The sequence below is a fragment of the Acomys minous genome, assembly GCF_964271855.1.
Source record: "Acomys minous genome assembly, chromosome: 5".
Taxonomy (NCBI): domain Eukaryota; kingdom Metazoa; phylum Chordata; class Mammalia; order Rodentia; family Muridae; genus Acomys; species Acomys minous.
In genome coordinates this window covers 15,023,078-15,048,038 of record NC_140494.1, presented here as the reverse complement: position 1 = coordinate 15,048,038, position 24,961 = coordinate 15,023,078, and the positions used below count along the sequence as shown (strand labels likewise).

The following is a 24,961-nucleotide window of genomic DNA, read 5'->3' as shown; positions in this document are numbered from 1 at the left end:
CTATCAAGTCTCATCTTGGTAGTCTGCCTATTCTTTCTTTGAGTGACACCAGGGCTCCCCACCAAGGGGAGGTTGTCAAATATGGGGGACTAGAACTCAGGTCCGAGTTAGTCCCTGCTCTCCACCTAACTGTGGAGGATGTCCTGTCCATTGAAGGAGAGATAAACCTGTTTTTTAGGATCCCAAGTGTGGGATTGGAATGGTCTTGTGAGAGAACAGGTGAGGTTAATTCACTAGAAGAGCAAACACCTCGTGCAGGAGCTTAATTGTTGCCAGCTGAAAAGATCCCGTGCACAGACTCTGGGAGGAGACATATAAATGAGCCAGAACTGGAGGTGGGTTTTTTTTTTGGAGACTTGAGATAGGTTTGGCTGTTCATCGCTGCACTTCAAGACGCTCCTAGAGAAAACCGCTCTAGAGAAGGCTTCAGGGCTCCGGCTCCTGCTGAGGTTCTTGGTTCTGGTTTCCCCAGGTTCCAACAGAAGAAATCCTGCAGCTCTCGCCTGGAGAATTGTTCCTCGGAACTGATATCCTTAAGGTTTTGTTATTGTATCCGTTAATCCTCATTTCCTATTGTTTTGGTTAGTTGGGGTATAAGTTTGCTTGGTCACTAAGTTGTTAATAAAATATATTGGTTAAGAAAATCGAGCCTACAGTCAATTGGCTAGGTCAGAGTAGGGGTTCGGTGTTTACTACTTGTATTGTCCTTGGTTAGTGCAATAGTTTGAGCAGACACCCCAGGGCCCTGAGCAGCCCATGGGGTGGAACGGAGCCCAAATTGGATACTTTTACGTTAAAACTTTTTTTTTATCAATTCTTGAGAATTTCATACAAGATAATTTGATCATTTCACCCCCAACTCCCACCACAGCCACCCTCTGCACCCCACCCTCTGCACCCCACCCTCTCCACCCTCACCTTCCTATCCATTCAATTCTAAGTTTCCTTCTTTTTCTCACAATCCAGTTTGTTTTGTCCAGTTACTATGGGGAGTGAGTGATGATTTGATATTTTTAATATGACTACCACGTTTGGCTTAAGGGAAACCAGGGCTGTGGCTGTGGCTATTATAAGCATCTCACTCCAATGATCTTGAGTCTTTGATGATGGCGTCATTTCCTTGGAAATGGAATGCTCGGGAATAACCCCAGGGCACATCTTCATTTAGAAGCCTCATAAAAACACACACACACATCTTCTGTTTGCATCTGTAAATTGTACCCTGCATTTCTGGTGATTCTCAGGTGAGGTCAGTTTTGCAAGAGAGGCGTACAAGCTTGGGATGCTTGCCTCAGCACTGGTCCTACTCTGGGTCAGTTCTATTTTGTCTGTGGGCAGGATGATAGAGCTCCTTTCAACACTGACTCGGCCCTGCCTTGTTTGGAATGCTTAAACCCTTTGATGCATGACCTCTTCCTGTCCTGGAAGAATTGAGGAACAGTGTGGAACAATGCCACATCTGCAGAAACTTTGCTATTCACACTAAGTCAGCCATGCTGTATTACAGCTTAAAACTGCTATCCCGTGGAGATGCTGGAGGAAAACTGTTCCTTAGCAACAAGCATGACAAATGTGTTCCCCAGATTCTAGCTTTGCTGATTATGTTTGACTATGTATGAACATGTATGTTAAAAAAACATACAAACAGCCCCAATGGACTAACAATGATTTCTCAATCTAAATCAGACAGAGTCTTGATGGAGCTGGATAGATGGCTAAACAGTTATGAACACATACTGACTGTCTGACTGAGCACCCAAGGTCATTATGCCACAGTGCCCACGCCAGGCAACTCAGAACCTCTAGAACTCCAGTTCCACGGACTCCTGTACCTCTGGCCTCCACAGTCACTTGCATGCTAACACCTACACTCATACCCACACCCAGAATTATTGAAAAACAAAAACAGTGGGACATGGTGGCACGTGCCTTTAATCTCAGCACTCAGGAGGCAGAGGTAGGTAGATAGCAGTGAGTTTGAGGCCAGCCTGGTCTACAAAGCAAGTCCAAGACAGCCAGGACTGTTAAATAGAGAAATTCTGTCTCAAAAACCCAAACCAAACTAAAGAAAAACCCAAACAACAACAACTCTAAAACAAAACCAAAAACCAAAAAGAGACCTTTGAAAAAACAGAGTGTCGACCTTGAGTAGATTTTTAGAAAGAAATAAGGTGAGGAGACACATTGAAAAATTTCAGTTTCAGTACATGGGGATTATAAGCTCCATTGAAAGATCTTTATGATCTAGTCCGTTGGCATAAGGCTTACCTTGGACTTCTCATTACTTTTGAATACTTCAATTATTAAACTGTGAAGAACTTTCCTTTTCTGACATGCAGTAGTTTCCATCCTGATTTTGAATCCATTATATAATATAGAAGTAACAATTTAAAAAAATAAGTGTTCCAGAGAATATTACATATTAGGCAGGGGAGATGGCTTTAAGTAAGGGAACATCCTGCACAGCTACTGGATAGCCACAAAATCAGGAAGTTAACATTGATACCACACTATCGTCTTAGCCTCATAGCCCCACTCAAATTTCACTAACGGTCTTAACAATGAGGCTATGCTCTGGACCATCAAATGGCTCCTGTGTTAGGAGATTGGTCCTAGCTGAGCCAGGTGGCACAGTCCTGTAATCCCAGCACTTAGGGAGGCAGAGGCAGGTGGATCTCTGTGAATTCAAGGCCAGCCTGGTCTACAAAGTGAGTCCAGGACAGCCAAGGCTACACAAAGATATCCCATCTTAAAAAAAACAACCCCCAACCACCCCCAAAAGAGATCAGTCCTAATGGTGGTGCTATTCGGAAGTGGTAAAACCTGTAGTGGGAGGGGCTTAGTGGAGAGGCTATTAGGTCATTTAGAGGCTTAAAGCATCTATTCCAACTGATGCTGAAACTGAAGCTCCCCAAGTAGACAATGGACCAAAATAAAACTTTGCTCTGTGTAAGTTAATTATTTCAGCCATTTTGTTTCTGAAGTGCAAAACTGACTAATGGCATTGGCCTTTATAGAATGAAGGTTCAGTTTAGGACCACACAGTGCACTTAGTTGGAAAGCCTCTTTAGTCATACTTAGTTTGGAGCAGGAATTTAGTCTTTTTGTTATCTTTCATGGCTTTGATGTTCTTGAAGTTCAGCCTAGTGAGCTGGAAAGAATCTGTCCCCGTGCAAGGTTGTCTGATGTTTTGCCATGAGTTCACGTGTGTTCCATGTATGTTATAGGAATGTCACAGAAATGATAATGTGCTCATCCAGGCGCACAGTATCACATGATGTTGGTTTAATCTGTTTCTGGTCATGTGAACATTTCTCATGTGGTGGCTGTCCAGCTTTTCCACAGAGAGAGACTCATTAAATTCTCTGTGAAAGCATTTTAATAAGCACTTAATAAGCACTGGTAGATGTTTTAGCTACTCACTAAGATGTTAGTAGGGTTCTGTGGGGGAAGACTGGGAGACTGTATAGACATCTACTGCCTCAGTGAACCACCACCCATCAATTTTGCATCAACCTAAGCCAGTTATTAATATTATTGATGAATAATTATATAACGCAACCCATTTCTTCTAAAGTTATCACTCAGCATTCTACTCCAAGATGCAGCTTTTATTTATTTAAACCAATGTTGATTGGTGGGTTTTTATTCTGTCGAATGAGCCATAATCTGTTTTTGAACATTATTTCCTTTAATTCTCAAGCTGGCTCAGATTTGGGCTGCACGAGCCTCTTGATGGGCCTCATCAGAAAAAGAAACCAGGAAAACGTCCTAGTCTCCTGTGACCAGAAACTTTAGACTCGGCTCATTGTGGTTCCCTCCTTGGTCACTAGAATCAGTTCTGTCTCCACAAAGTTAGAGGGATTTTTTTTTTTTGGTTTTTCGAGACAGGGTTTCTCTGTGTAGCCTTGGCTGTCCTGGACTCGCTTTGTAGACCAGGCTGGCCTCGAACTCACAGCGATCTGCCTGCCTCTGCCTCCCGAGTGCTGGGATTAAAGGCGTGCGCCACCATGCCCAGTTTAGAGGGATTTTTTTTTTTAAAGACAGGGCTTCATGCAGCACAGGCTGACCTCACATTCACTACGTAGACGGGGCTGGTTTTGAACTCCTTGATTCTCCAGCCTCCAGCTCCTGAGAGCTGGGATGACAGGCTTTTGCCATTGTGCCTGCTTTTATAGTTCTGGAGGTTGAACTCTTGTGTGACAGGCAATTGAGCTGCCTCTTTGGCTATGTTTAGTAATTTGTAATTGAAAATGGTATTGAAAAACTGAGATTTATGCACTAACAGTACTCTGTTTAGGGTGTCATGGACCACAGCCTCTCCCAGGGGGGCAGAGCTACACATCCACACATACATACATGCTTTATCAGTTCCTTTATCTAAGTCTTCTGACATTACTGCATTTACACTAATGTCCCTAGTTACATAAGTTACTAAAGGCTATTGTGCTTTTCTTCAACAGCACAGGAAGCTAGCCTTCATATCAATGCTTTCGATTAATTCTTTTGCCCATAGCCAAGCTTATACTCACCGAAGCTTCTTCTCAATGCCTGTGTCTCTAACACACATTAGCCAGTGTAGACCAGGTACAGAGAGATTCACCCAGCTCTGTGGGCCTCGATCGGAGAGCTCCGCATCCATACTGTCTCAGTGGACCATGACTATTTCACCAAGGGGTGTCCACTCACAGTTAAGTGTGAGGATTCTACCATCACAAAGTCTGTCTCACATAGCCACCCTGTTAATTGCTGTCTGTGTAGTCTTAAGTGAATGACGTAATGTATTCCAGGATCTAAAATGTCTCTGTTCAAGGAAAGGCCACAACAGGGACAAGGAAGGTCACCTTCCACTTTTTCCTCATCTGAGTATGGGTCCTATTTTCAGAAGAAAGGATTCTGCCTTTTCCAGTCAAACAGTCATTGACTGACTGAAAGTGGTAACTTTCATCTGGAGGCTGTGAGAGAGCTTCAGGGCAGACACCTCAGACAAGTGGAAGCTTCCAGCAGGAGAAGGACAGCTCTCCCTGACACACACACACAGAGTAATGTAAATCTGGGACCCCACTCACTCTTGTCACTTCCAACCTGGCAGTGATGTGGCTTGCCTATTGCAGAGAACTAAGTGAGGACCAAATGAGCTAATGAGCTCCAGTGCACAGAGCAGGAGACAGTTTAATGAACATCATCCGCTCTGCTTTCACACACCTCTTTAAATGCAGCACTTATTCACTGAAGAAATTCTAAAGCCCAGTTAAGCAAAACTAACACCCATTACTGGCAGCCTCATTAGGCAAAATAACTGCAGTTTACAGTCTGAAATAGCCATTTCCAGACTGATTTCTTTGCACACCAAGTGTAAACATTCTGTGATGGTGTTCCTATTCCTTTCTCTCTCTTCTGTGCAAAGAGGGAACTCAGATTCTTCGTGGGGCCTTTTCCTTACCCCTCCTGGGTCTTTGGCTGGCTGGACTCACTACTGCAACATCTCCCCCAAAGCAGCTGGTGACCGCAGAGCTTGTGTGGACGTGTGTGGGTGCTTCTGCCTGTGGCACCTGCTTCCCGTGGGACCTATCTTCCAGGTGGAGAAGGCCAGGGAGCTTGTTTCCTCAGTCTGTGGTGTTTCCTGTGGAAGCTGGCTGAAGTCCATATCCTAGAGGAAATGGCAGCGCAAGCTTTTTCTATTCAAGGGCTCCATTCGTTGAAGTTTCTTTGTCAAACATGCTCTTAAATAGCCTGAGAGGAAGTGTGTGCATGTGTGTGTGCATGTGTGTGCGTGCATGCATGTGTGTGCGTGTACTCTGGAGACCAGTGAGTATACTAGGAGCTGTAAACACACCAATTCATGGGCTTCCCAGGTCTCCTGACTTTCCTTTGACACTGAACCATGGGCCAGTTGGTAAAGCTGGTAACATAATATGTAAAGTAGCTGCCTTGGTTCAGAATTTTCACTGCACCATCAATAAAAAAAAAAAAAAAAAAAAAAAACAGCACTCCAAGGCCAAGCCTACTTTGAGTCTCCTAGAAGATTTACTCTAAAGATTTGTGGATATTCCCATCATGTGTGTCTATCAAAAATCACTGCATCAGCCAGGCTTGATAACATATGATTACCATGGCAGCACTTGGGAGCAAGGGGCAGGAGAATCATGAGTTTGAGATCAGCTTGGGTTATATAGTAAGACACAATCTCCAAAATAAAAGGACATTAAAAAAAATCACTTCACGGGCTGGAGAGATGGCTCAGAGGTTAAGAGCACTGACTGCCCTTCCAGAGGTCCTAAGTTCAATTCCCAGCAACCACATGGTGGCTCACAACCATCTATAATGTGATCTGACACACTTTTCTGGCCCGCAGGTGCACATGCAGGCAGAGCACTGTATACATAATAATAAATAAATACATCTTTAAAAAAATCACTTCACCAAGAGTAGGACTTTATTGACATGGTCTAAATTTTCATTCATTTGGAAATCATATTCGTGGTAAATATGCTGCCCAAATTTTGTTATTTGCTGTTTGCTAATAATTCACAATTTCATCTTGAGATATTAGAGACCCCTATCCAGAAAGTTAAATTCAACAAGATGTGTCTAGTCACCCCCAACTCCCAGGAAACATCATGGAGAAAGAGGCAGGAAAAGTACAAGGACTCATGGGGTGGGGGAGGAGTGTCCTGGAATGCCAACACCCAGAACTAATGAGACTGCTATACTCTTCAAAAAAGTGTTCAATAAAAACACAAGCCTTGGGAGTTTTCTGAGAATATGTCGGTGTGCATCATTTGACACACTCTGAGTGCTAACAACTGGATGGCAGCAAAGGCAAGAGGACCACGCAAGGGAGATGGTGGGAGTGACCCAGGAAATACTCCCACACGTTACCTAGGCAACTCTGTGAAGCCTGTTGATCTCATTATTTAGATGGCGTTGGGAGATGGATAACTGGTGTTTTTTTTATAACCCACCAACCCATCCATGTCCTTACTTCATTCTCACTATGATTAGCAATACTAAAGTCATTGTAGACCCCTTAGGCTTTGGCCTTATACTCCCCTACCACATTTTTGTAGAACTTACTTTTGGTATATTCCCCCCATCCCTGACACCTGAGCAGCTGACCATGGCTGCAGAGAAGCTCACAACCATGAGGACTGTCCCTCACCAACCATGTGGCTGCCAACCCAGGGAGGCTTCCGTGAGTCTGGTGGTCCTTCCTTGTACTTTGAGTTAAGGAGCTCTTTTATACTCAGAGAAGACCATGCCCTGTTCTTTCCAGTTTAAAAACTGGAAGTCATCACAAGAGAGCACCTATGGCTTTCCTGCTAAATCGGCCCCTGTTGGGCAAGTGTGTGCTGTTTTCCTCCTATTACAAAAGATGCTCAGCTGCACACATTGCTTTCTGTACTTTCTAAAGCCTGTCTCAATCCTTCCCTTCCCTACAACCTGGGTTTTCTTCATCCTTTTGAATTCTTCTCACAAACATTTGAACATACTGTGTTTATCTTTACCAATAAATAAAAAGAAAAAAAATCCAAGATAGACTCCCCAGTTCACCAACTATGGCCCGTGTGTCTACTTCATAGCAAAGTATCTTGAATTCTATCTGTACTTCCAGCTTCCTACACTTTGAGGTAATGTTACCCTCTCTAAATATATATGCCTATATATGATATAGAATATATATATGCTAACTAAATAGATATTTTAAAGTCTCAACAAGAAGCCATCTATTATATATGTGTGAATATGTTATATATAATACACATTATATATATGTATATAATACACATATAATATACAATATATTATTTTGACAAGCTTCAGATTTATTCCTACTTGTTGCTGACAGTTCTTGACACAGATGGAAGCTCTCTCTCTCTCTCTCTCTCTCTCTCTCTCTCTCTCTCTCTCTCCTTTTTAAAGAATACTATCATGCTACTTATAGAAATTTTGGAGTGTTCTATTTGTTGACTTGTGAGATTTGGTGAGCCCCTACAAATGACTGACTGAAACATATCTGGAGAAACCAGTACCCCAGAGAGAAGCACTCTGTATTCACTCAATTCTAAGCTGCCATGGGCACTGGAACCAGAGGTTTGCACTGGCCACTCTTTACTCACACAATGTTGGCCTTGGCCTTGGCCGTAGCTTCTAGTTTTTAGGGTGCTTTACTCCTTCAGTGCTTCCCCAGAGCCTTCAGGATGAAGCTCATCTTTTTATTATGATGGAGAAGGACCACTTTCATCTCCCCTGTGTCTTACATCCAGGAGTGTTACCTCTCACCTCTCTACCTATTAGCCCTATGAAGGACTGGTCTGTCTTAAGGGAACTTTGCGTTCTTTGGCTTCTAGATCTCACTGTGTACTTCTCCTTCTATCCAGAATGTCCCTTTCCATCCCCTGTGTCCCTCTGCTTCTGTATAATTCTGTACAATTCATTCCTACTTATATCTTAGGATTCAGTATAGATGACAACCACTTCAGGAAGCTAACTGCTTCAGGAGCTATAGAAAAACTTCCTCTTGTGTGTTCGGTGACACTGTTCACGCTCCAAAAACATACAAGCATCTGAGCCCCATGCATCACCTATCCTAAAGCCATTGCTGCACTCCCTTAGGGAACCATTCTATCTTGTGCGGACCCCTTTGCTACCAGAACCTACATAAGTGATGTTATTAAGTTGGTACAATAACCTTCCCAATGCGCAGAGGAGAACATCTACTTTCAGGAAGATGGTGAAGAAGGGGCTTGGAAGACAGTAAAGGGGAACCAGGGGGAATCTAATAGGCCTGTGTCCTCTCATGGGCTGCTAACCTCTTGCTACGTGAGTCCTGAAGATCCCAGAGAACACTCTGATTATAACTAATTCAGGTAAAGAGAGGGAGAGACAGACAGACAGACAACAGTCTCACAGAGAGAGAGAGACAGAGAGACATAGAGATACACACATACACTCACACCACACACACACACCACACACCACACAGCACACACCCACACACCCACACACCACACAAACAGGTTCCTGTCACTGTCCTGAGCTCAGCTGTTGAAGGTGATAAGAATGTGGTTGTAGTGAGACTGACTGATTGGTCAAAATGTGTTCTAAGGGGAATTGGAATCCCCTGAGGCCCTCACGAAAGAGATGCCCATGGCACCACTAAGAATTGTCTCTTATGAGCTGTTTTTCAATGGTCTGCCACACAGAGCATGAACTGTTGGTTATTCTTAATCACTTGTTGAACAACTAATAATTGAAATATACATTGGCATTCCAAACTTCACACACATACACACACACACACACACACACACACACACACACACACACACAATTGAGGGATGTGTGATTAAAGTGAAATCATTTCTCTGTTAATAAAATATTATAATTCACCAATACCAGAAAAGCATTTATACATGTCTGATAGTAGATATAGCTTTAGACTTTTGCTTTCCTTCCAAAGAAAGAGAAGCCAAAAGAGCGAGAGACAGTTTGCTCAAGGACAATTTGCCATTTGGTGGCAGAGTGGACCTCTGACTTCTGGCCCACTGCACGTTTGAACGCAGCACCGCAGCACCCTACACTAGAAACAACAGCACATGTGTACGTATCCAGCCAGCAGATGGCAATCTGTCCAGCAGGCTATCTACTCTCCCAGGCTGAGTTTCTTATCTGCAGAGCAGCAGGAGAAGTGACCAACTGCTTCTGATGTCTCTACGGGTTGTCTTTTCTCCCCTGTGCTGTCAAGGAGTAGAGGACACTGCAGATAAACAGACATCTCGTCAGATAAAGGGAAAGGAGGGCAGATATGGCAAAGAAATCCTTTTAAGTTTTCAATTTCGGGTTCATCGTGAATATACATAAAAAATGCTCTAGCTTTTTTTTTTTTCAGTGCCACTACTGGAAACTGACCGTAGGAGCACATGTAGTCTGGTCAAGCACCTGAGTTACATCCCCAAGTGTAGTTGCTGAATATCCTTAACACATCACCAATTTCTTGTATAAGTGAATGAAATACACAAAGTCAAAGGATTCTGTAAGAGTCACATCAATACACTTTTTCTTTATACATGTGGCATGAGCAGACAGAGAGGCAGGCAGAGAGACACAAAGATATTTCAGTATAGAAACTAGAGGATATACAAACACTATGGCTATTTCAGGGGCTAACTGCTCTTTTAGCAAAATTTCAAACAATCCTCTACTTAAAAAAAAAGATTTATTTATTTATTTTATGTATGTGAGTACTCTATCTGCATATACACCTACATGGCAGAAGAGGGTACCAGATCGTGTCATAGATGGTTGTGAGCCACCATGTGGGTGCTGGGAATTGAACTCAGGACCTCAGGAAGAGCAGACAGTACTCTTAGCCCCTGAGCCATCTCTCCAGCCCAATCCTCTACTCTTTCTGACCTCTAGATTACTTGGCAACTTTGATGTCTAAGCCTTCTGCAAGACACTGGGAGAAGTCTGTGGGGTCCAACGACAGGCTTCTCATCCTGCTGTTTTGCTTCCTGTCTGTGATGAAGTATTAATAAGCTAAATCTGTTTTCTCTTTTCTTTCCATCTTCTCTGCCCTTAAGGAACTAATGCTGTAAACTACTGTCCTGTGACTCCAGGGAAAATCTTCACATATCAGCGTACTCATTTAGACGTGTACCAGAATTCACATTCTGTTTTTCTTTAAAACTTGTCTTTTTAAATGATTTAACAATGATACCACAAATGCTATTTCAGTTTCCTTTAAAAATTAATATACTAGTAAGGGGAAAATGGGAAGGAGGGAGGAATGGGAGGATACAAGGGATGGGATAACCATTGAGATGTAATATGAATAAATTATAAAAAAAGAAAAAAATATACTAGTGAGGGTTTTTCATGTGCGTCAGACATGGCATAAGACTTCTTCATTCCCTTACCATCACCCACCCAACGCGTATCACGTGCGGTTGGCACAGCTGCCGAGGGGAGGATGAAGACTGTAGGCACTGTTGGTTCTAAAAAAAAAAAAAAAAAGAAGATGTGGGTGTGGAGCAAACCATTGGCCAGGAGCAGCTGTAGGGAAGTAAGTATTCAAGACCTGGGTTGTAGGGCGGTACCTTTTGAGTCTGAAACTATCAGAGCAAAACGTCATACCACAGGTACTTAGAGGCTGTTAGTCACAAGTCCGAGAAATGGCTGCACAAGAAGAGAAGGCTCGGTCACCATTACAAGGATAGAATTGGACCTTCATTTGTTAACAGACCGACACTGCCCAGGACTCTCCCGGATACTCGTGTGACCACTTCAGGGGACTCATAACACCATAAAGCATGGTGCAAGGAACCCGAGAGGGGACACACGTGGGGATCTCAGAATCTACCCAAGGCCAAATGGTTATTAAAGGCAGCTAATTAGGGACAAAAACCAGAAAACCTGGATTTTCCTGGCTAACCCAGGGAGAAGATAACATTGTGATCACCTGGGATTTTTAAAACAGAAAGAGAAAGAGAGAGAGAAAGAGAGAGAGAGAGAGAGAGAGAGAGAGAGAGAGAGAGAGAGAGAGAGAGAGAGAATTGTGTGGTGGTGCACATGTGTTTCCACTGAGGCCAGAGATCAGAGCAGAATTCTTCCTTCTTGTGCTTTACCTTATTTTTTTTGAGACAGGGCCTCTCACTGCCGGAAGCTTGTTCACCGATGGAACAGGGTGGCCAGTGAGCCCCAAGGAATCTTCCGTTTCTGCCTTCCTGGCTCTAAAATGGTATGTATATCCCCCTGCATCTAGCTTTCTGCATGGATGCTAGGGACTCAAACTCAGACCTGAATGCTTGCATTGCAAGCACTTCACTGATTGGGCTCTCCCCTAGCCCTGGTAAAAAGAATTTTAGCACGTAAAAGCAAGGCAGCATTATTTAAGAAAAAGAATAGTGTGCTCCTCACATCCAATTTTATAACAAATTGAAATGTTTTCAGATCTTCTCACAAATGTTTGGGAAACTGTTGCTGAAACATTTTAAATGAAAAGTACAATCCCAGCTGGGCACAGTGGTGCATGACTTTAATCTCAGCACTCGGGAGGCAGAGGCAAATGGATCTCTGGGAGTTCGAGGCCAACTTGGTCTACAGAGAGATATCAGGGCTGCTGAGGCTACACAGAGAAACCATGTCTCAAAAAAAAAAAAGTACAATGCCATTTTAATTCACTTTGATTTACAAATGCATACAAGAAAAGACAGGCCCTATGAAACCACACAGTGACAAAGCTTTACCTACAACTATGTTTGTAGCTCTGACTTTTGAGTCCTCTGTTGCTTGCACGTACCCTCCTGTCCTACAGGACCTTCCTTCTTCCATAAATAGAAGGCACTGGCTTTTCCTGCCAGTCTCAGGGGTCTATGCTGGCTTCCCAAATATAGTTGTGTATGTTGTCTCACGGGACAAGGTCTAAGACCTGGTAACAAGGAAGAAGTCTTTCTTAGGGAAAGGCTATTCCAGTATTCAACCCCCCAGAGCACGAAATGACAAGAAAGGAGAAAGAGGGAGGGTTAAGAGTCTTATCTCTGGATCCTCTGTGGCAGGAGCCCATATGGGCCTGAGGAGGGCAGGATGGTCCATCCTTCTTAGAGATGGACAGGAAGTAGGCAGGGAGGAGGAGGAAGTACCATTCCCCTTTCTAGTCAATGATGTCTGCTCAAACACTGTAGGTAATTAATGATCAGCTAAAGCGTGGAGGAGAAGGAGCTTGACTCAACCAAGTCTAGGGAAGTGCAGCTGAAGGCCATTATGGCACTGATTAGCAGGGCACCCCAGGAGAGGGTTAGGTCAGCCCACATTCACCCAGTTCCCTGCGCTGCACACTCCCTGCTTAGACACGCCACTGGCTGAGGCACTGAGACGGGAGTCTGCTTGTTCAGTCTTGGGTTCTCAGTAAGTTTGCAGAAACGAGTAGAGGGTTAGCGCATCAAATGGAAGATGACTTATCTTAAGATGTTCCGACGTTGGCTTGGAGTGATGTCCCTCCTCTTAGGTTGCTGTGGCCATCCCTAGTTAAGTCTCTTAGTGGCCTTGTTGATTGAGACTCTTAGTAGCAAGTCTCAGAAACTTTTGCCCACAGCTCATGGAGAAGCAAAGGAAGAGGATTTGTTTTCATGGCGAACAGGGAAGGACAGCTGTAGATGCAGTTGCAGGTAACTTTTTTTTTTTTCTTGATCCAGAAAGGCTGTCAGGACCCTTCTATTTATGGTATTATGTTCTGCGTGTTAGTTCACCTGGGTGCACTCTCCCCTCAGGAGGCAAGATATATATATTTATTTATTTATTTATAATATGTATATTATTAAGAACTCACATTTTAAATGTACCAGTTTAAATCCAGTCAGTGCAGTCTGGGGATTCCTTGTGACTGGAGGTGGATGTTGTCCTCAGGCAGGCAGATGTAGGCAAGGCTGGCTTTCCTGTCCATCCTGTTCTTCGATCTGCTCTCAAGGCCCACTACTCAGGGCCACATCGGGGGCTCCCACTGGGTCTGGAAAGCACTCAGGCTGCCTGACTTCATTCATTAATAATGCTACACATTGTTTTGTTTTGAAGGAAGTTGTGGAGTTTTCTGGTGTACGAACGATCATCTTCTTATGCTTTTTAGAGCTGGGCATTGAAACCTGTACAAGAATCAATCCCATTACTATCATTGTGTTGATTTCTTACAAAGCAGAGTCTGTATATACACATACTTAATTAGTATACTACATTATACCCAGAACTTTTGCATCCTTCTTTTTTTAACACTTTTTTTTATTAATTTATTCATTTTACATATCAATAGTTATCCCATCCCTTGTATCCTCCCATTCCTCCCTCCCTCCCATTTTCCTCTTACTCCCCTCCCCTATGACTGTAACTGAGGGGGCCTCCTCCCCTGTATATGCTCATAGGGTATCAAGTCTCTTCTTGGTAGCCTGCTAGCCTTCCACTGAGTGCCACCAGGCTTTCCCATCCAGGGGCCGTGGTCAAATATGGGGTACCAGAGTTCCCCTGTGAAAGTCAGTCCCCACTCTCCACTCAACTGTGGGGAATGTCCTGTCCATTGGTTAGATCTGGGTAGGGGTTCAAAGTTTACTGCACATATTGTCCTTGGCTGGTGCCATAGTATGAGCAGGACCTCTGGGCCCAGATCCGCCTGTCATAATGATCGTCTTGAAGGTTTCTAGGACCCTCTGGAATCTTCTATTTCCCCATTCTCCCATGCTTCACTTGCCTAAAGTCCCAATAGGATGTCCTACCCTCCGTCCCACTTTCCTGATGAGAGAAGACTTTCATGGGACATGCCCCTTGGGCTAGTGTCCAGATATAAGTGAATATATACCATTTGACGCTTTTTGTTTCTGGGTTAACTCACTCATTATGATTATTTCTAGTTCAATCCATTTGTCCACAAATTTCGGAAATTCCTTGTTTTTAATAGCTGAGTAGTATTCCATAGTGTAAATGTACCGCAGTTTCTTTGTCCATTCTTCTACTGAGGGACACTTAGGCTGTTTCCATGTTCTGGCTATTATGAATAAAGCTGCTATCAACATGGTAGAGTGTTGCCTCAGTTTATTAACAATTAAACTTTATTATACAACCCAACTAACACACACAAGAAGGAAAAAAAGGTTAAAGGGATAGAAGAATAAACCTCCTGAAATCCTTCGGCAGGACGGGTCCTTAGGTGTCTCTGTCCCACGAGCTGGTCCAGTCCCTTCCTCTCTCTCTGCGCCTCCTCCTTCTCTCCTTCTACCTCTTGTTTTTCTCTTCCCCACCTTCCCAGTCATAAGTAAAGGGCGGTCCCTTCTCCCTTCGAGGGTCAATTAGGAAAACAATAGCCACGGTGGGGTTCCTAGGTAGGCTTCCTGAATTCCAAGCCCAGGAAGGCTCCAAACAGTCTCTCACAAGGTATTCATGGTGTGCCCCAAGGGTAAAGCCCGCCAAGACTGCTTCCACCTGCGACAAAGCTTAATCTTTCCCACAGTAGAGCATATGTCCCTGTTGTGTGGTGGAGCCTTTTTTGGGTATGTTCCAAGGAGTAGAATAGCTGGGTCTTGAGGAAGCCCTATTTCCAGTTTTCTGAGATAGCACCAGATTGATTTCCAAAGTGGTTGTACTAATTTGCATTCCCACCAGCAATGAAAGAATATTCCTATTTCTCCACATCCTTGCCAGCATGTGGTGTCACTTGAGTTTTTGATCTTAGCCATTCTGATGGATGTAAGATGGAATCTCAGAGTCTTTTTGATTTGCATTTCTCTGATGACTAAAGATGTTGAGCATTTCTTTAAGTGTTTCTCAGCCATTTGATATTCCTCTGTTGAGAAGTCTCTGTTTAGTTCTGAGACCCATTTCTCAATTGGGTTATTTGGTTTGGTGGTGTTTAATTTCTTGAGTTCTTTATATAGTTTGGATAGTAGACCTTTGTCAGATGTAGAGTTGGTGAAGATCTTTTCCCAGTCTGTAGGCTGTCGGTTTGTTCTGTTGACAGTGTCTCCTGCCTTACAGAAGCTTCTCAGCCTCATGAGGTCCCATTTGTTGATTGTTGACCTTAAGGCCTGGGCTGTTGGTGTTCTGTTCAGGAAGTTGTCTCCTGTGCCAATGTGTTCCAGGCTCTTCCCCACTTTTTATTCTAACTGATTTAGTGTCTCTGGTTGTATATTGAGGTCTTTAATCCACTTGGACTTGAGTTTTGTGCAGGGTGACAAATATTGCACTTTTCTACATGTAGACATCCAGTTAGACCAGCACCATTTGTTGAAGATGCTATCCTTTTTCCATTGAATAGATTTGGTCTTTGTCAAAAATCAGGTGACTATATGTGTGTGGATTCATATCTGGGTCTTCAATTCGATTCCATTGATCAACCAGCCTATTGCTGTGCCAGTACCATACTGTTTTAATTACTATTGCTCTATAGTATAGCTTGAGATTGGGTATGGAGATTCCTCCTGAGGGCATCCTTCTTTTTGATCTCTGTGTAACATTTTTTTTTTGTACAGATAGCATCTTATTTATTAACTGATCTTCTGCTGATTAACATTGGATTCTATGATTTTAAACTCTGTGTCATAAGCATAGAGTAGATAATAAGTCCTTAAAACTTGTCCCAGAAGTCACTATTCATGGTAAAATCATTATAGTATTTTATTTCTAGAACATTCTTAGCAGATGTTTGGCTAGGGAAAAAATTCTGGTTTTTTAATCGTCTTAGAATGTAGTTAGAATTTACTATTATTATTACCATTTACTTATTTTTGAGATAGGGTCTTATTGTGTGGCCCTAGTCGACCTAGGGTTTGCTATGTTGCCCAGACTGGCCTTGAACTTGGGGTGGTCCTCCTGCCTCTGTCTCCTGAGTACTGCAGTTAAAGGCATGTGCACCACACTTTGTTCCATTCACATAGAAAGGGTTTGAAAAGTGGAAGGATCTGTATGAACAGAAATTTATTTTTTTAAATTAGGCAACACATATGCCCAATAAAATACCCCTCCACACGTGCACAGTATCTTCAGCAGCATAGCATACTACATAATTTTGTTAGTGTGTTCTTTTCTTATTGTCTAAAAAAAACCAATCAGGAACTTGATGGTGAGAAAACAGATTATTAAACACTCACTTATTATTACCAGAGCCAACATGGATCCTGAAGTCAGGACATTGTTTTCGGGAGAAGGTTCAGGAACGATCCAGAAAAGTCTTCTTTGACGTTAGGCACAAACATGGATCTCTCTGGATGAAAGATCCCGTGTACGTTCTATTTTAATAATGAAGCAGGTGGCAGGGTTGTGGCCTCTCACAGGGGTCTTCACTTGCTGTAGATAACTGGATGGTTTCTGTTTTGTTTGGGGGAATAAATATTTGAAGGGGGGAAACTGTAGAAGGTTTTGCGGCTGTTATGATGTTATTGATACACAGGCTGACGCTGTTATGGCGGGCGCTGACTGGCTACTTTATCTTTATGCCTCCAAGGTAACCTGAAACAGCTGTCTATTGCCTTGGCACTACCTTACCCCGAAGCGTCTGCCCTGCTGGGGACTGTAACCTGAGTCAACTGCCAGCCTCACACAGGCTTCTTTAGCTACTGACAGCGAGAAAGGAAGGAAGAGCGTGAAGTCTCCCAGAATGGATGCTTCCAAGCAGGGCTAGATGCTGAGAGACTCTTTGAGAGGATGGCCCTGCCATCTCCAGTCCTACGTAGGGGCAACCGTCACTAGTGTGTCCTCTTCAGGCACGGAAACAGCGACTCAAAGGCAGCCCCTGGAAGACTTCGTTTTCGCTGTTGAACTCTGCCATGCGTCGCTGCAGGTCATGTCCACGTGGAAATCGAGGCTCACCCAAAGCTTGAAGTTTCCGTCTCGAAGGATGCACTCCTTCCCATGCTCAGCTCTGCTGGCTTGTTTTGGTAACACCAGGGAGAATGCCGCCTTTGATCAGTCCAGCTCGACAGATGCTCACTCCACCGTCTATGACCAGCCCGTGGCCAAAGCAGGCAGACATCCAAGTCATCCCAAGGCAGAGGAAAGAGCTCCAGAGAAAAGGCGAGATTCCGGCATGCGCTCAGAGCGAAACGGCAGCGCGAATGGCAACAACAGCAAGCACGCCACTGTCCAGGCTGCAGAAACCCCTGAGGATTTGCCCAGGTCCCCGAGTCACAAACCAGACTGCGAAGCAGTTACTTTCCAGGCGTCCATCCCTAGGCCATCAATTATTGACATGCCAAAGGTGAGTGAGTTTTCCCAGTGCTGTTAGAGATGGGGCACTGTTGGGGAGCATTCTGTCATTTTGGAAGTTCTCCGGCAATCAGCCATGTTTAAATTCATTACTGCAGAAGATGCAGGGAATTCTCACTAGTGAGAGAAAGTGTGGAAAGCCTTTTAAATTCTTGGTGTGTTCTTTGAAGAGAGAAATGACAAGGAGTCCAGGAGCTGTGACGATGGCAAACTCTAACGAAGTGGTTATGGTACCTCAGAACCAAACAGGATCTCCGAAAACCAAAAGATCAGGGGATATTTGTAACACACACACACACACACACACACACACACATATATATATATACATATATCCCCACATATATATGTATAATGTATATACATATGTATAATACACATGTAACACACATGTATACATATGCTTTTTAAAAGACTCATCTATAACGTTTTTTGTCTTAAAACCTACACTATGAAGTCTGGCTATGGAATTGGAGAAACCGTCTTTAGTGGGTACATAATATATCATTCCAAAAAATTGGGAATGATGGGAAAAGCTGGAAATGGTAAGCAGCCCTGTGTACAGCGCAGAACGGAACTGACGGACAATATTCACAAAATGGGTGCTTCCATAATTTTGAAGATTTAAAGTCAGCAAGAGGAAGGGATTGAAAGCAAGTACCCCTGCTCTCCTGAGGCCCAGTACTGAGTTACTATTTCCTTTCCTTTGTTTTGGCATTGTTGGGTTTTAATTTTGATTGAGATGTACACATGATTTTATAGCTTTTGGCAATCCCAACTAAGAGGGGCAGTTGAGAAAGGGGCTTCTCAAGGGTTTATTCCCAAAGATGTTATTTAAGCATGTTGTTGTTGTTGTTGCTGTTGTTGCTGTTGCTGCTGCTGTTGTTGTTGTTGTTGTTGGTGGTGGTGGTGGTGTTGGTGGTGGTGGTGTTGGTGGTAGCGGTAACTTTTTTGCCCAAGTAATTTAGGACCAGACTTAAAGAGCAGAAAAGGTTTTGAGTATTTATTTATAAGATGTTCTGATTTAAAAACTTTTTCTTCATAGCTCATTTAATAAATAATAGGGTGGGTTTTTTGTCTGATTTTCTGAATTGACCTAAGGAGTCTTTAGCAATAAAAACTATAACTTGCCTAACAGCAAAGATAGAGTTAAAAAATAATTTAGGAGCTAGTTCTATTTGGTAGTCTATAGTGGTGGTTCTCAACCTTCCTAATGCTGCGACCCTTTCATATAGTTGCTCATGCTGGGGTGACCTCTAACTATAACATTATTTTGTTATTATTTCATAACTATAATTTTGCTATTGTTATGAATCATAATGTAAATTCTGTGTTTTCCCATGGTCTTAGGTGACCCATGTGAAAGGGTTATCTGACCCCCCCCCCCCAAAGAGATTACAACCCAGGGGTTAGAAGTACTGGTCTACAGCGTTTTGCTAAGTGAGGGAACAGAGATCTGGGGCGTGGCTCAGTGGTAGAGCACCTGCACCAGGCCCTGGATTCCATCCCCAGAACTGCCAGGGAACAGAACATAAGCGATTAAATTGATCTTCATTGTTTGACTCCTATTCTGAAACTGGGCAGAAGAGTTCACCAAACCTTGTCTTATAGCAATACATTTTTTTTTCCAATCCACCATTAAGTCAACCTCCTAAACCACAAACGAAACCTAAACTACTTCTCTGTTTGCACCCACGCATAGATTTAGATATCTGTAGTGGATCTGAGTATATATTGTGGCCAAGTTCACATTAGCTACGCGTTCAAGGAATGAAAGCTGCACTGCCTTGATGGGCTAGAAGCACACGTTCTGCTGGGGAGGGAGGGCAGCAACGCAGCATTTATCCTCCATTGCGGAGTTTAGTAGCAAAGACAAAGGGCTGATCTCATTTTCTGTTTTAGTGGTTCTTGTGACACTGGGGGCTGCCATATACATTTCACCAGAGCAAAGAAAACACAGAGGAAGTCAATCCTCTACTTCTTCATGTGGGGCCCAGGGATCAAACCCAGCAGGTCCTTACGGTTGGTGGCAGGTGTCTTTACTCACTGAGCCATCTTCCCTGCTCAAGCCTTAGTAGTTGAAAATGATAAAACAAGGGAGGAACATTGTGATTAAGGAGTCATGGGACCAAGCCTGTAGGTCATTCAGAGGAATTGGATGCAGTGTAGAAGTAGGTATGTCAGAGTGATTTGAAAACGAGGCTGTACGTTGGAGAAATGTGTGGAAAGGTACACAGGACCCACAGAGCGGGTGTCTGGGATGCTGCAGTGAGAGAAGGGGCAGCGGGAGCTTTGGGAATTTAGTGCAGAGATGTGCCGAGTACGAGATTTGATTCTGGGATGGACTAAAGTTGAGAAGCCGTTACAACAACTCAGTCCTGGGAACAGTCATAAAAGGAATAGTAGGGGACACCTCAGGCAGAAGCAGAGAGCGGGCTGAACGTGATAAAAGAAAAACAGTGTGAAAGAGGGCATTCCACAGGCAAGCAAGTGGGCATCTCTTGCGGTCCCAACGCCGAGAGCTCACCTGCACAGAGCACCTACAGTCTGCCCTTCAGCCTGTCTTCTCAGCACATTACAGGGAGGTCCTCATCTAACCTGGTGAGGTACTGCAGTATGGTGGGCTCATTTTTCAGAGGGAGACCTTGGCACTTGCCCAAGGCCACAGAGGGAGGAAAGGCTCAGGAGTAGAGTGTAGTTCTCTTTACCTCCCAAGTCCACCCTCTGAAATAGAATGTGCTTCTATTACTAAGATGTAATGCTTGAGTACTTAGAACCACATAGTCCCATATGATATCACTTCCTTTTCAGTTAAATTAAAATTCCACATACATGTGTGTGTGGTGTGTGTTTATGAAATTGTCCTACATATAAATGTAGTAGAGGAGCTATAGACTTAGGTTCAATCCCTAGCACTGCAATAATATATATTTATAAATGCATACATGTGTATGATTATTATATTAGTTTAAAAAATAACTTGCATAGCAATTTTTTTCTGTCACATGGCAGGTGTATAACACTATGGAAATGGATATTTTTCATTTTCTGTCAGTGACAAAGATTTGCTGATGGCCGTGGGGAACTTCTGTTTAAAAGTTCCAAAGGCCTCTTTGTGACCCAACAAGTCTTCAGTGACCCGTTTCCCTTAAGCAGATGATGAATGAGCTGGCTTTATTACAATCTTGCCTGGTGGCTGACATATTTCTCCTTCAGGTGAACTGATCCTCCTCCTAGAAGCTGCTTTGGCAGCGACCACAAATAATCCTTGCATTTCTTTCTTCAAGCTCAGCTTCAGAATACGACACTATGAAATGAGGACTGATACTCCTCAGCCGTCTTTTGTTACCCTGGTCATCAGAGGGGAAGGAGGGTCATTTAAATCTGAAACACCATCTGGTCTGAGAGGAAGAGCTAGGAGTAGTGAACTCATAAACTAAGAAATGAAAGGGTTTTATTTGGGGCAAAGAAAGGCATATGTATCCATACTGAGAAAGTGGTGGCAGGCTAGAGAGATGGCTGAGCAGTAAGGGCACTTGTCACACAAGGTTGTCACCGTGAGTTCATCCCCTACCTCACACACACAAACACACAGACATGAATCATTTTTTTAATTTAAAAAGTTATCTGAAAACCATAAATGATGTCAGATAGTCTTCCATCTATGTATGTATGTATCATCTATCTATCTATCTATCTATCTATCTATCTATCTATCTATCTATCTATCTAGAGTTTCACAATGTAGCTCTGGCTGGCCTAGAACTCACCACATAGAACTCATGGACATCTCCCTGCCTCTGCCTCCCAAGTGCTAGAATTAAAGGCATGCACCACTCTACTTGGTTTCAGCTTTTTTTTTTTTTTTTTTGTAGTTTTGGGTACCTTTGGGAATCATACTGTTTCCCTTAGTAGTGGCCTGTCTACCAGGTGGAGCATGTCATAGGGCACAGAAATGCTTCTGTTTGTTGCTCTCATGGGAAGTTGCTGTGCTTTTCCTCTGTGTGAAGACAATTCTGGCCCTGAGAACTGCAGGTGAATGCCTACCCACCACCCCCAAGCTGTTTGCATTCTAGTGGGAGAGACAGGTGTAGAAGGCCACAGTACCAGCCGAGCATGAGAAGGCTTCAGCTCTGGATGCCTTGAAAACTCAGGAGGGGTCTTGAGAAGATGGGGGGTGGGTGGGTGGGAGGTGGAGGGGTAGTAGAAGATTGAGGGGGAGGGAGGGCCTCCCCCCACCCTGTACCCTTCCTAGGCGGGTGGTAATGCTTTATTCTGCTGTAGAGTAAGAAGAGAAAGGCCGCATGTGCCCAAGGGCTTTAGTGCATTTTTCTCTCCTGAGAAAGTCTTTATATTGCAACGCTTTTAGGTAGTTCTTGCTCTACGTGAGGGTAACCAGGAAGAGGGAGTAATCGTGGCTAGGGAAATCATGCCTGGGTGTATTGTAACTTTAAAAAGTCAACTATGTGAAAATGCAGGGCAACAATGTCCACCTTAGCATGACCGTTGTATTTGGGAACACGCTGGTTTTGCAGCTATCCCTTTGGTCTCACAGTGCCTGAGTAAAAATGGAGAGATGCACACAGTCACTGTTTTTCAGGGTACAGAGCCTGCCTTTGAGACAGCTTTCTTCCTTCATCATCTTTATCTGAAACACAGTCTTGATACAAGTTTTTGAAGAGCCAAATGTGCAAGTTAGAATGCCCGTCTAGTCATTGACTTTGAGAATTAACTGTCAGAGTTGGACAGACCCAGCCATATGTTCTGACCATTAAAAATTACAAGTAGAGACTGGGGAAAGAAATACCTGAGATGGCAAAGTGCTGGCTGCATACATATGAGGAGTTGAGTTTGGTCCCCAGGCATGGTGGTGCACACTCATAATCCCAGTGATGGGGAGGGACAGATGGGTCCCTGGGGCTCGTTGCTCAGGCAGCCTAGTGTAGTCATCAAATTCCAGGCTAGTGAGAGACCATGTCTGAAAAATCAAAGTTAGATACCTTAGAATGACACAGAAGGTGACTTCCATATACATGCTTTCACACATGTGTGCACACCTGCATACATGCATGTAACCACATGTGCAGAAACACATACACTTACAAGTAAAGATCAGCACATGGGCATGCCTGCTGAGTATTCTCTTTCTGCTAACTGAAGAAGGAGGTCTCAGCCTACTCTGGGCAGTGCAGTCCCCGAGCAGGTGGGCCTGGGCTGTATGCAAACAATAGCTGAATGCGAGCTAAGAAACAAGCCACTGAGTGTGTTTCCCCATGGTCTACACTTCGGCTTCTGTCTTCAGGTTCCTGCCTTGAGCTCTTCCCCTGAATCTCCTCAGTGATGAGTCGGTACATGGAGGTGTCCGGTGAAATACATCTTTTCCTCCTGCTTTTGGTCAGAGTCTTTTATCTCAGCAGCAGCAGCAGCAGCAGCAGCAGCAGCAGCATGGCAGAAACTCTGCTAGGCTACATTCCCTCTCTGTCTCTCTGTCTCTCTGTCTTTCTGTCTTTCTGTCTCTCTGTCTCTCTCTGTCTCTGTCTCTCTCTCTCTCTGTGTCTCTGTTTCTCTCTCTCTCTCTCTCTCTCTCTCTCTCTCTCTCTCTCTTGTTTTCCTTGCATTCTTTTTAGAATGCTATGTCATTCCACTCCTTGGAATATACCCAGAAGATGCTCCAGCACACAACAAGAAAATTTGCTCAACCATGTTCATAGCAGCCTTTTTCATAATAGCCAGAACATGGAAACAGCCTAAGTGTCCCTCAGTAAAGAATGGATAAAGAAACTGTGGTTCATATACACTATGGAATACTACTCAGCTATTAAAAACAAGGAATCCCCAAAATTTGTGGACAAATGGATTGAGCTAGAAATGATCATAATGAGTGAGTTAACCCAGAAGCAGAAAGACTCAACTGGTATATACTCACCCAAGGGGCATGTCCCATGAAAGCCTTCACTTACCAGGAAACTGGGACAGAGGGGAGGACATCCTACTGGGACTCTAGATGAGAGAAGCATGGGAGAATAGCAAAGTAGAAGGATCCAGAGGATCCTAGAAATGTACAAGTAGAACATTATGATAGGCAGATTTGGGCCCAGGAGTCCCGCTCAAACTAAGGCACCAACCAAGGACAATACAGGCAGTAAACTTTAAACCCCTACCCAGATCTAGCCAAGGGACAGAACATTCTCCACAATTGAGTGGAGAGTGGGGTATGACTTTCACACAAACTCTGGTGCCTCATATTTGAACATGTCCCCTGGAGGGGGGAGACCTGGTGGCACTCAGAGGAAGGATAGCAGGTTACCAAGAAGAGACTTGATACCCTGTGAGCATATACGGGGGGAGGAGGTCCCCTACAGGAACAGTCATAGGGGAGGGGAATAAGGGGAAAATGGGAGGGAGGGAGGAATGGGAGGATACAAGGGATGGGATAACTATTGAGATGTAACAAGAATAAATTAATAAAAAATTTAAAAAAGAATGCTATCTCCATCTTTTTCTAATGGGCCTAAAGTTTGAATACAGCAGAACCTTAAGCTAGCTAAAAAAGCAAGTGCCCTGTTAGGGGCGTTTCCTGCCTGATCAGATGATTTGTCATAACCTTGAATAAATGTCCAGTTGATAAGCTGAGTCATAGGTTTTGTGATGGCACTTTTAATATCCATATATGCCATGTTGCTCTCTCATTCACCTTTCTTCCCCAGCTCTTCTCATATCACTTGTGATGGTCTCTTTCTTTCTCCCAAATCATATCCTCTTCTGATTTCACGTTACATGTATTTCATTGCTCTGTTTTTATTTCTTCCTCTTATTTATTTAAATAACTATTTTATTATAGACTTCCATACAGTGCGTTTTGATTATACTCCTCCCCGAGTCTTCCTCCAACTCTGAGATCCGTTTCATTTCTTCCTAACTTAATGTTTTCTTTTATGAAAATTTAATAACTCCAATTTGTCTTGGTCATGTACTTCTGAATGTGGGGTATGGGACATGGGGCATGGGGCATGGGGCATGGGGCATGGGGCATAGGGCACTTCCAAGGAGCCATACCCTTAAAAAAAACCAACTTTCTTTTTTCCACAAACTATGAGTTGCCCACCGCTCCTCCGTTAGGGATGAGCTTATAACCCCCTTCCCACTCCATCCTAGAATGCTGACTGGCTTGGGCAGCCAAGCACAGGCACCATGCGTCCACTAGTACAGTGGTCCTTGC

General features: G+C 43.7%; 1 protein-coding gene across 1 annotated transcript in view; it reads left to right on the top strand.

Annotated features, from left to right (window-relative positions):
* The window catches only part of LOC311597535 (uncharacterized protein), a gene marked incomplete at its 3' end in the record, with an annotated part of 44,367 nt that overhangs the window by 1,191 nt on the left and 18,215 nt on the right, over positions 1-24,961 (top strand). The window contains exons 2-3 of the mRNA XM_084781728.1: positions 11,650-11,743; positions 17,318-17,734. Of these exons, the coding sequence (XP_084637854.1) occupies positions 11,650-11,743; positions 17,318-17,734 (511 nt within the window). The remainder of the gene's footprint in view (positions 1-11,649; positions 11,744-17,317; positions 17,735-24,961) is intronic.